This window comes from Elephas maximus, chromosome 7 (assembly GCF_024166365.1).
Source record: "Elephas maximus indicus isolate mEleMax1 chromosome 7, mEleMax1 primary haplotype, whole genome shotgun sequence".
NCBI classification, from domain to species: domain Eukaryota; kingdom Metazoa; phylum Chordata; class Mammalia; order Proboscidea; family Elephantidae; genus Elephas; species Elephas maximus.
In genome coordinates, this window is record NC_064825.1 from 109790471 (window position 1) to 109801792 (window position 11322).

The 11322-nt window shown below is 35.1% G+C and overlaps 1 protein-coding gene across 1 annotated transcript; it reads right to left on the bottom strand.

Moving 5' to 3' along the window:
• Positions 1–7178: 7178 nt before the first annotated feature.
• Positions 7179–7811, bottom strand: LOC126080324 (olfactory receptor 8K3-like; the record flags this gene model as incomplete). Its single annotated transcript, XM_049891576.1, has 2 exons — positions 7179–7187; positions 7311–7811. Coding segments are annotated over 2 exons (510 nt in total), but the record flags the coding sequence as incomplete, so codon positions are not given.
• Between the last annotated feature and the right edge of the window lie 3511 nt (positions 7812–11322).

Here is an 11322-nt window from a genome sequence, read left to right on the forward strand (position 1 = left end):
ACAGTAGCTAAATTGTTTGTAGTTACAGTTCCTAGAGACAAAGAGGCACAGCATGCCCTGACTCAGGCCACACATGAGATTGCACCGACGGACAAGGTGACATCGAAGCGGAATTGTATGACTTGGCTTACATATGGCAAGCAGAGTTGGGTTAGCTAGGTTTCTCATGTTTCCTGGGTATTTGGCATTTTTAATAATTCTGTGGACTCAGGGAGTACAAGTGCCTAGTTGTTGGGTACCTGGCCCTGGGGTGATTAAGATGGGTATATAGCGCCTCAGAGGGGTGAGGACCTAATCAGCTACTTAAGAAGGAGAGCAGACTGGGATTCAGCAAGGGACTTAAAACTGTCAACACTGCTTGATATTTTGACATCAATTTTGAGCTTGATTATATGGGTTGCCTGAATGGTTGATAATACTTTCAGGGAATAGGGCATAAGTTGCCCTAAACATTGTAGAAAATGCTTCTCATGACAGTAAAAAAGATGAAAACAGGTAGAATCATGAACAGTTTTTGTAGGCTGGTCCATAATTAGTTTTCCCCTTTATTTAGCAAAGAAAATGAATCTGAAGCTTTTAGGATGCCTAACAATATCTTGGTGGATTAACGAATGAGTTTTTTTTTTTTTTTTAATGGTAATAATACCTTGGTGTATTTCTTGTGTCAAGAGCTTAGTGTTAATTCTTTGTAACCAATGGAAAGGGTAGTTGTTGTGATCATGATCCGAGATGCAGGGTGAGAAGTCATAGTGGAAAGCTAGAGTTGAGGAAGTCAAAGAAAGCACTTGAAAGCAGCAAGTCATCTTCTCTGGAGGTGCAGGGTTGAATTAATATGGGGTGTTTACTTTTTAGGGAAAGTAATTGTTGTTAGTTGTCATTGACTCTGCTCTAATCTATTGTGACTTTATCTATAACAAAACGAAATGTTGCCTGGTCCTGTGCCATCTTTATGATCATTGATATGTTTGAGTCCATTGTTCAGCTATTGTGTCAATCCATTTCATTGAAGGTTTCCCCTGTATTTCCTGACCCTCCATTATACCAAGCATGATGTCCTTTACAAGCTGTTGGTCTTTCCTGATTATGTGTCCAAAGTAAGCAATCGTGATCTTGCCGTCCTCACTACTAAGGTGTATTCTGGTTGCATTTCTTGTTAAGACTGATGAGTTTGTTCTTCTGGCGGTTCATGGTAGATCCAATAATCTTTACCAGTGCCACAATTCAAATGTGTCAATTCTTCTCTCTTTTTTATGAGCCAGATTTCTAATGCGTATGTGGAGATTGAAAGACCAAGGCCTGGTCGGGCACACCTTAGTTACCAAAATGATACCTTTGCCCTTATAAACTTTAGGTCTTTTGCAGCGGAATTGCACAATGCAATATATCATTTAATTTCATGACTGCTGATCCCATTGGCATTGATTGTTGGTCCAAATCAGATGAAATCATTGGCTTTCCTCTCTCCATTTATTATGATGTTGTTTGTCATCTATTTGTGAGGATTTTAGTTTTCTTTACACTTAGGTGTAGGTTTGCACCCAAGGGAAATTCAAACTTATGTCCACACAAAACTCATACATAACTGTTCTTAGCAGTATTATTCACAGTAGGCAAAAAAGGGAAAAAACCCAAATTTCTGTCAATGGAAGAAGAATGGATAAATAAAATGTGGTATTTGCATGCAATGAAGTACTTGTCAATAAAATATGTTGTAGTGCAACAAGCTTAAAATTTGAAAACATTTTTGCTAAGTGAAAAAACTAGTCACAAAACCACGTATTTTAAGTTTCCATTTTTATGAAATGTCCACAATAAGCAAATCTATAGAGACAGAAAATAAGTTGGAATTGCCTTGGGCTGAGAGGGCTGATGTGAAATGTGCTGTGACTTGTAATGGTTGTGAGATTTCTTATCAGTAAGATGACAATGTTCTAAAATTGATTGCAGTGTGGTTTGCAAAACTCCACGCGATCCAATTACATGGCACGTGATTTATATCTCAATAAAAGGTTTTTAAAAAATAAAACTAACAATTTGTCTAACTTTCTAAATCTTAAATAAGAGATTTATTCATGTATAAATCACGTTAAAAGATGCAGAACACTTGTTTTCTCTAAAAAAAAAGTACTAAATGCCTTTATCATTAGAAAAATCATGAAAATTTAATGACTTCGTAAAAAATAAAGACTTGAAAAATCCTTGTTTTATTTGCATATCAGTTACTTTAAAATAAGTTTATAAGTTTCACAGAATCAATTGGTTATAATGGTCAGAGAAAAGTTCCATGAAGAGGTGAGCTTTAAAAATGCTGATATTTTCTATGAGAGAATAAATGTTGAATTTTTATTTTGTCTACTGCAGTGTTAATTTCTATTGCTCCAAGTAATAAACTAATATTTTAAGCCAATAACTATGTGACTAGCAAGATACATCTAATTGTATACTTTGCTGTTATTTCATATATTATGTCCTGCATGTTTGCTGGGGTTTAAGTAATATAATATCTTACAAATTATTTTTATTCTTCTCAACAGGGAGCCTATATACGTTTGCTGCTGTTGTTAGTTGTGATTGTATGTAGGTAAGACTGGCAAAAAATACAAGATGAACTTCTGCTAGAATATGACACAGTGGAAACCAGTAGAAAAATCACATGGTATACTGAAGGGCAGGCAACTCAAAGTCCTAGGCTGCACCATTCCCATCTGCTAGAAATTGGAATATCATTCCTCCTGTAACTTGACTTCTGAGATTTTCCCACCTCATAGCATTTGTGTTCAGCTCTCCACTGGTTTAGTCTTTCTCCAGGGAATCCAGCAATATAAATATTAATAGAACCTAACTCATAGACTATTGTGATGATTAAATTAATTAAAACCTGAAGAAAGACTATGATATAGCATTTAAACAATGTGAAATATTATTACCTGGTATTGCTCATCACCATCTTAACCTCCTAACTGCTTCAGCCCTTTAAAAATATTTATGCTCACATGACAATATAGCATGCATCTTTTTCTCGTATTTCAACTAACTAATTTATTCAAATTTCATTGCTTTACAGGGGATTTTATTTCATGATTGTGAACTAAGAAAACAATTTAGACTCTTGTTTTTCTTCTTGTTAGGTGACTTTGAGTTTTTTTTCAACTCAGAGCAACTCTAAAGGACAGAGTAGAATCGCCCCATAGGTTTTCCAAGGAATAGCTGGTGGATTTGAAGGGATGACCTCTTGGTTAGCAACGGAGTGTTTAAGCACTAGCCACCAGGGCACCTAGAGTCTAGTAGCTTCAAAAAAATGCTGGAAATTTTAGTAGGGGGAAAAAAAAAGAAATAAACAAAAACCTATGGAAAAATTTGAGGAGTAACATGGAGCTCCTACGTCCGTAAGGCAAGATAACTGTATCCTTACCACTTAACAGACCATACTTGAATTAGAAATACAGCATGCTGCAAACGACGGAATTAGCTGATTTTTTTTTCTTCTCAAAATAGGGTGCACAAAAATCAATAAAAATGCATTCCATACTGAATATTGACAAAAGTTAAGGAATACCAAACCAGTGAAAGAAGGCAGTTAATTTAATTCATCATAGAATATCCTGTTATGCAGGGAAAAAACAAAAAAAAATTAAACAACCATTTAAAAAAAGTTTTTCATATAGATAAGAAAAGATTACGATTCATGAAAAACACGTAATTTTTAGATAAGAACAACCAGTGGGGCAAGAATTCCAAACCTGGAAGACTATGGTTGGCTTCAAGAAATTTATCTTAATTGGTGTATTTTCTGATATGGGCAAACTGGGCTGATGAAACAAAGTCAGATGCAGACCTAAATCTGTGGATTGCTAAATTGCAAGGTATGTTGAGTTAATGAATGAAAATGTGAAAGTAAAGGCATTAATGAGAAAAGAGTGGATCTCTGAGGTTTGGGATGGGGGAGGGCATTTGAGCAAATTCAGATAAAAGAGTTCTTTAAATTATCATACACTGAGACTCCTTGTAAACCAGTCCAAAATCTAATAACCCCCTCAAAATTATGAAGGCTAAAACAGAAAGCAAGGTCCTACACAAACATACACAAAAACACCTAATGACCCTGCAAAGTTTTTTCTAATAGTGGAAGAAAAACACCAGAATCACTGTAACTCCACTTTCGTACCTTGTACATTTTCCAATTAACATAGCTACTTTCCTTGCCTGATTTCATGCAAAAAGCGGAACCTACTGCCATCAAGGTGATTCCAACTCATGGCTGCAACCCTATAAGACAAAGTAAAACTGCTCAGAGGGTTTCCAAAGTTGTAAATCTTTATGGAAGCAGACTTCCACATCTTTCTCCCTTGGAGGAGCTTGTAGTTTTGAATAATTGATCTTTCAGTTAGCATCTAAGCACTTTACCCACTGTGCCACAGGCATGCAACACATTCTTCTGTACTATAAAATTTACTTATTATGTTTGCGATCCACTTCTCCCCTTCAAGGAATGAAAAGGTATTTACTCTTTTGTTCATCAATGCATTACAGCACTTAGAAGAATAACTGACTCGGAGAAGGCAAGACAGAAACATGTGTTGAATATATTTGTAATTGCTATTCCTGTTGGTGGCACACACACAAGGTTTGAAGTCCATAATGTAATTTATAGGAACCATCAAACTTTAGAACATATATTGCTTATTTTTTTCCATGTCTTAAGTAGGGCATATTTTACATCTTTGTTCCTCAAGCTATAAATCAAGGGATTCAATATGGGGATAACCAGGGTGTAAAATACAGAAGCCACTTTATCAGTATCAAAAGAGTGACTGGACATGGGCTGCATGTACCTAAAGACTGAAGGCCCATAGAACAATACCAACACTGTCAGGTGAGATCCACAGGTGGAGAAGGCCTTGTACCTGCCCTCAGCTGAGTTCATCCTCAGAATAGCTATAAGAAGGAGCATATAAGAAACAAGAACTATCAGAAGGGATAGAGTAAAATCAAAAGATGCTAAGACAAGGAGGATCAATTCGATTTCATGTGTGTTTGAGCAGAACAAAGAGAAAAAGGGTGGAACATCAGAGTAGAAATGATTGATGATATTGTAGCCACAGAAGGATGAATTAAAAATCTTTATGGTGATGAGAAAAGAAGCAAATATGCTGTAGAGATAGGTGGTTGCAACCAGCACCCAGCACACTCTTTGTGACATGATGACTGTGTAGAGCAGAGGGTTACAGATAGCCACTTATCGGTCATAGGACTTTGCTGACAGAATAAATAGCTCACTAGTTATGAGCAAAATTAAAAAAGCTAGCTGTGTGGCACAAAAATAATAGGAAATTGTGTTTAGATCCACAACAAAATTTACTAACATTTTGGGTCCCACAGTTGTTGAATAAAAAATCAGTGATTGCCAGGTGCCTCAGAAAAAAATACATGGGTGTTTGTAGTGTGGAGTCTATCTTGGTGAGAATGATAATGCCCAAGTTGCCCACCACTACGATCATGTAGATGATGAGGAACAGCCCAAACAATGGAGCCTGCAGCTCTGGGCAGTCTGTTATTCCGATCAGAATGAATTCATTCAGCACTGTTGGATTGTGTTTGTCCATCTTGGTCTATCAGGAAATGTGCTCCGTTGTTTTCTTTTAATGCCTTTGTCTGTTTTTGATATCAGAGTAAAGCTATCCTCATATAGAAAATGCAAAATACCTTTTTCTTCAGTTTTGTAGAAGCGTTTGTGTAGAATTGGCTAATTCTTTTTCCCTAAATGCCTGATAGAATTTCCCAATCGAGCCACTTGGACTGATTTGGAATGGGGTATGTTTTAAATTTAAACTTCCAATTTGATACCTTTTATAAATCATATTTTTCTCATGTGTTTTCTAGTTGCTACATACATGAAAATATATCATACTGTTCCTTGTATGCTCTTAACCTAAAACCCACATAAGATTTTTTAAGACAATCTTAGCATACCTAAAATTTAATTTTTTCTCATTACAATTTTTTTGAATATTAAAAATAAAAATAAGAAAATATGCATGGAAAATTAGAAGGAAAAATGGAGCAACTATGTCCAGAAATCATGGCAAATATATAAAATGCTACATATCACACCTCATTCACTACAAACACAGCATAGTCCAAACCATGGATTAACTCCATTTGCTTCTCTGAAGTGGAATAATGAAAATGGTGAATTCAAACAATAGATTCTGATCAAAACACAGTACATACTCATATTAACCAAATTTGAGAAAATTCAGCCAAACAAAACCAAGGCAACAAACAACTCATCGTACAACAGACCTTTTATGAAAAGATACATAAACAATTAGAAAATGACTTCCAAACAAGAGTAATTGTTTTTTAGAATGATAAGGGTAAAAATCTATGAGAGAAAACATAAGATTAGCAAGCAATATCAATCTGGGAGACAAAAAATGAAAAAAAAAAAGATGGAAACTTCTATGGTTGACCTCCATAAATGTATCTTAACTGACATATCCACTGATACAGACAAAATGGGCTGATTTAGACAAAACCAGCTACCTAGCTGATCCTGTTGAATATAATAACTTTATTTTGTTTTTATTTATACTAATGATAAATATAATAATAATAATAAAATAGTAAACAGACTCTAAGTGCTCAAACATGAAAGTAAAAGCACTGATGAAGAAAGAGAGGGATATCAAGATTTAGAAAGTGGACATTTGAGCAAATTCAGATGACTGAGTGCTTCAAATCAACCCACCACGCTGAGTCTTCTTCCAGTCAGAATAAGCCACCTGGGGCACAGAGTGAACGATAAAAGAGAAGGTATGTGCATGTGCACACACACACAGTCACAGACAATCACACAAGTTCTACATTTTTTTTCTACTAGGTGAGGAAAACATCAGATATTTCGAACTCTTCCCCTATCTACTACAGTTTCACTATCCCACTCAACATATTCACTTTTATTCTTTTATTTTATTTTAAATCTGTCACCCTTCAGCACATTCTAATACACTATAAAATTTCTTAATTATTATGCTTATGATGCACCTCTCCTGCTGAAGGAAGGCAACAGTTTTTATTTACTGTTTATTTATTAATCTATTTACACGTCTTGGCAGGGTGACTGGTAGAAGGCAATATAGAAATATATGTTGAACCTATCTGAGATTTTCTGCTTGCTATTCCCTCTGGAGGAACACAGAAAAAAGCTTAAAGCCTAGAAAGTAATTTATATCATTCATATGGTATAGTGAACTTTGAGAAAATATATTACATAATTGTCCTAAAGTCCTTTGTAAGGCATATCTTACCTCTTTATTCCTCAAACTATAGACCAAGGGATTCCACATGGGGATAACCAGGGTGTAAAATATGGAAGCTATTTTGTCAGTGTCAAAGGAGTCACTGGACTTGGGCTGCACATACATAAAGATTAAAGTCCCATAAAACACTACCACCACTGTCAGGTGGGATCCACAGGTGCAGAAGGCCTTGTGCTTGCTGTTAGCAGAGTTCATCTTGAGAATGGCTGCAATGATGAGTATGTAAGAAACAAGAACTATTAGGAGGGAGGAAATCAAATCAAAAGCTGCTAAGATGAGAATGATCAATTTGATTTCATGTGTGTTTGAGCAGAGCAAAGATAACAGGGGAACACTGTCACAGTAAAAATGCCTGATGACATTGTAGCCACAGAAGGATAAATTAAAAATCTTTACAATGACCAGAAGAGAAACAAATGTGCTGTAGAGATAGGTGATCGTCACCGGCACCTGACACACCCTTTGTGACATGATGACTGTGTAGAGCAGAGGGTTACAGATGGTCATAGGACATTGCTGACAGAATGAAAAGTTCACTAGTTATGAACATATGAAAGAAAGCTAGCTGTGCAGCGCAAAAATAATAGGAAATTGTATTTTCATCCACAACAAAATTGACTAGCATTTTGGGTCCCACAGCTGTTGAATAACCAAGATCAGCAATAGCCAGGTGTCTGAGGAAAAAATACATGGGCGTTTGTAGAACAGAGTCTATCTTGGTGAGGATGATGATACCCAAGTTGCTCACCACTGAGATCAAGTAGATAATGAGGGACAGTCCAAACAATAGAGCCTGCAGCTCAGGGCAGTCTGTGATTCCCAACAGAATGAATTCATTCAGCGTTGTCAGATTGTGTTTGTCCATCTAGGTCTATCAGGAAGCCTACTGTGGATAGAGACATCAGTGTTATCAATAGGTTTTATGTAGTATCATCTGGTGGGCTTTTGGTAAACAAAACTAGTATGAATAATATAAATTGAAACTTTCCATTTTAGGATATTTGAATGCATACCCAAATCCCAGAAAATGTACACACACATATATACATATCCATTTTAGCTAAATTGATGGATATACTGATAGATAAATGAAGCAAAAATGAATAATATGTTAAAACTTTAGATGTTGGGTACATGCATATTTATTGTACTCTTCTTAAAACTTTTGTTTTTTTCATACACTTAAATAAATACATGGAAACCCTGGTGGTGTAGTGGTTAAGTGCTATGGTTGCTTAACCAAAAGGTCGGCAGTTCAAATCCACCAGGCGCTCCTTGGAAACTCTATGGGGCAGTATTACTCTGTCCTATAGGGTTGCTAGGAGTCAGTATCAACTTGATGGCAATGGGTTAAATAAATGTATAGATACTTTTTGGACCCTTTGCTTTAAAACATTATCTTATGATAACTCACAATTATAGATGGTCCAGGATTGAGCAATCAACATACTAGACAGGTTTGGGATAGATATATAATTGATCCCAATGGGGATCGTTTGCCTTTATACATGAAAACATCACGAGAGATACACGTATGTAGATATAACCTCTGCTATACCTCCATTTGTAATGTATACAATGTGATACTTTGGGCAAATAGCATCAGTTATGTGAATCTTTTTTATCCCCAACTGGTAAATCATATTCCAATACTTTCTTACAGGTTTTTTAGGAAGGGTAAATGAGAATTAAATGCTTCAATGTGTGTATGATACTTGAAAATAAATCTAAAATATTATGTGGCTAGTATGTCTTTCTATCTGTCTATTATCCATCTATTTATCTATTTGTCCGTCTTTCTGTCTGTATATCTACCTATCTATCTGTAATATATATTTCATCATCATCTTTTTTTTTGGATGTTGACAGTAATTACTTGAAATTATTTTTGCTGTTGTTGTTAATTGTTTTGATCTTTAAGATATTTATAGGTGATTTCTGGACTGTGCCTTAAGTTCTTTGTCACCATTTACCTAATGAATAGGTTCATTAGGATGTTATCCTTGTAACTGACCCCAGCATCTCATTCTATAACACCCATTCTATGACTAAAGGGTCTAAAAGTGCCATTCTTTAGAGTGCTTTTTTTGTTGGTCTACATAAAATACTCCTCCAATCGGGGATTCATACTGTAACTGACACATTCTAAGTTTTTTGTAACAGATCACATATATATATTTTCTTATGGAGGAATATAGGAAATATGAGGAAATCTGAATAGTGAAAAATTGACGTCATAAACTTCCCTTTATAAAAAATGTATCCTCTACTTTTTATGAAAAGAAAAGGTTTAAAAATCACTATATGACACAGTAACATAGGACAAGAAGAAAATACACCCATGATGACATCTATGTGAATTACTGGAAGTTATTTAAAATCTTTTTGAACATAAAGCATGTTCCATTAAATATTGGAACTCCTAAGTGGCATGAGGTATCACAGATCAATTTAAATATGATCTTTAAAAAATGCATCTGAATATACCACAGATGTTTCAAAAATACAAAAATAACCATACTGGTTAATATAACAGAATTGTAGGTTTAGCACTTTGTGATCATCACTGCTTTATAAGTATGTATGTGTATCTACCTACCTACCGATCTATCTTCCTATCCATCCATCCTTCCGTCCATCCGTCCTTCCCTCCCTCCATCCATCCATCATCCATCCATCCATCCATCATCTATCTAATCTATCACCCATCTATCATCTATCTATCTATCATCTATCTACGTATCTACCTGTCTACATATCTGTTTAGCTACCTCCCATGTATCTATTCCTGAATCTATGAGCAGAGCACTCTCTGAGTAAACTATTAGCAAACAAATGCAGAATTAAATTTCACAGCATTAAATTATAAAAGTGAATACGTGCAGTCCACATTTATCTCATATAAAACATATCAAGAATAATGGTGGAAAGAAGGCAGAATTGAATCAAAGCCTTAATATTTTGTGCGGTTCTGCCATCAATTAAAAGCGGAGCCTTGAAAATGTCACTAAAGCATTCTAGATATTAGTGAAGCATGGCACTACATAACAAACTACCTTTTACCTGTAATTAATCTGTTTTGACATCCCTTGTGCTTCTTAACAGGGCGTAGTGGGAACGACTTATAGCTTCTCTCTGCCTTTGAGCCTCTCCCTGAGGAAATACAAAGTAATGTGTTAATTATGTCTGAAGCACTTGAAAACTTAACAAAATATCTAGTACGTCTGCTAATTTTCAAAACAATTTGTATTCACAAGGGAGTAAATTTCACTGAGGTACATTTATTCATTTATTCTCAGTTAACTTTCAATTTTTCCCGTTCAGGGATCTGGATTAAAAAAAAAAAATTTACTTTTAGGACCGACCACTCAATATTCCTACATTTCCATAATGTTCTCAAATGGAAGAAAATTAGTACATTTTTTATACACAATATACCGTTTTTTTCCCTATATTTTTATTTTTTACTATGAGGACAGATATTAGTCACTCCAACTCCTCCTTTTATTGTAAATTATCTGTTTAAGACTTCTCTCTTAATTTATTTTATTAGTTTAAGACATCTTAATTTATTGGCATGACTCAAAAAGAGAAGAAACAGCTGCAAACATCTGTTAATAATCAGAACAGGGAATGAACGAAATATGAATCTCAGAAATTGAAAATCATAAAAAATGAAATGGAAAATATAAAGATGGATATTCTAGGCCTTACAGGGCTGCAACAGCCTGGTATTGCCCATTTTGAATGGGACAATCATACAGTATACTATGCCAGGAATGACAAATTGAAGAGGAATATTGCACTCATTGTCAAAAAGAACATCTCAAGATCTATCCTGAAGTACAATGATGTCAGTGATAGATTAATATCCATATGCCTACAAGAAAGACCACTTAATAATACTATTATTCAAATTTACACACCAAGCACTAATGCCAAAGATCAGGAAATTGAAGATTTAACTAACTTACGAAGTCTGAAACTCATCAAAATTGCA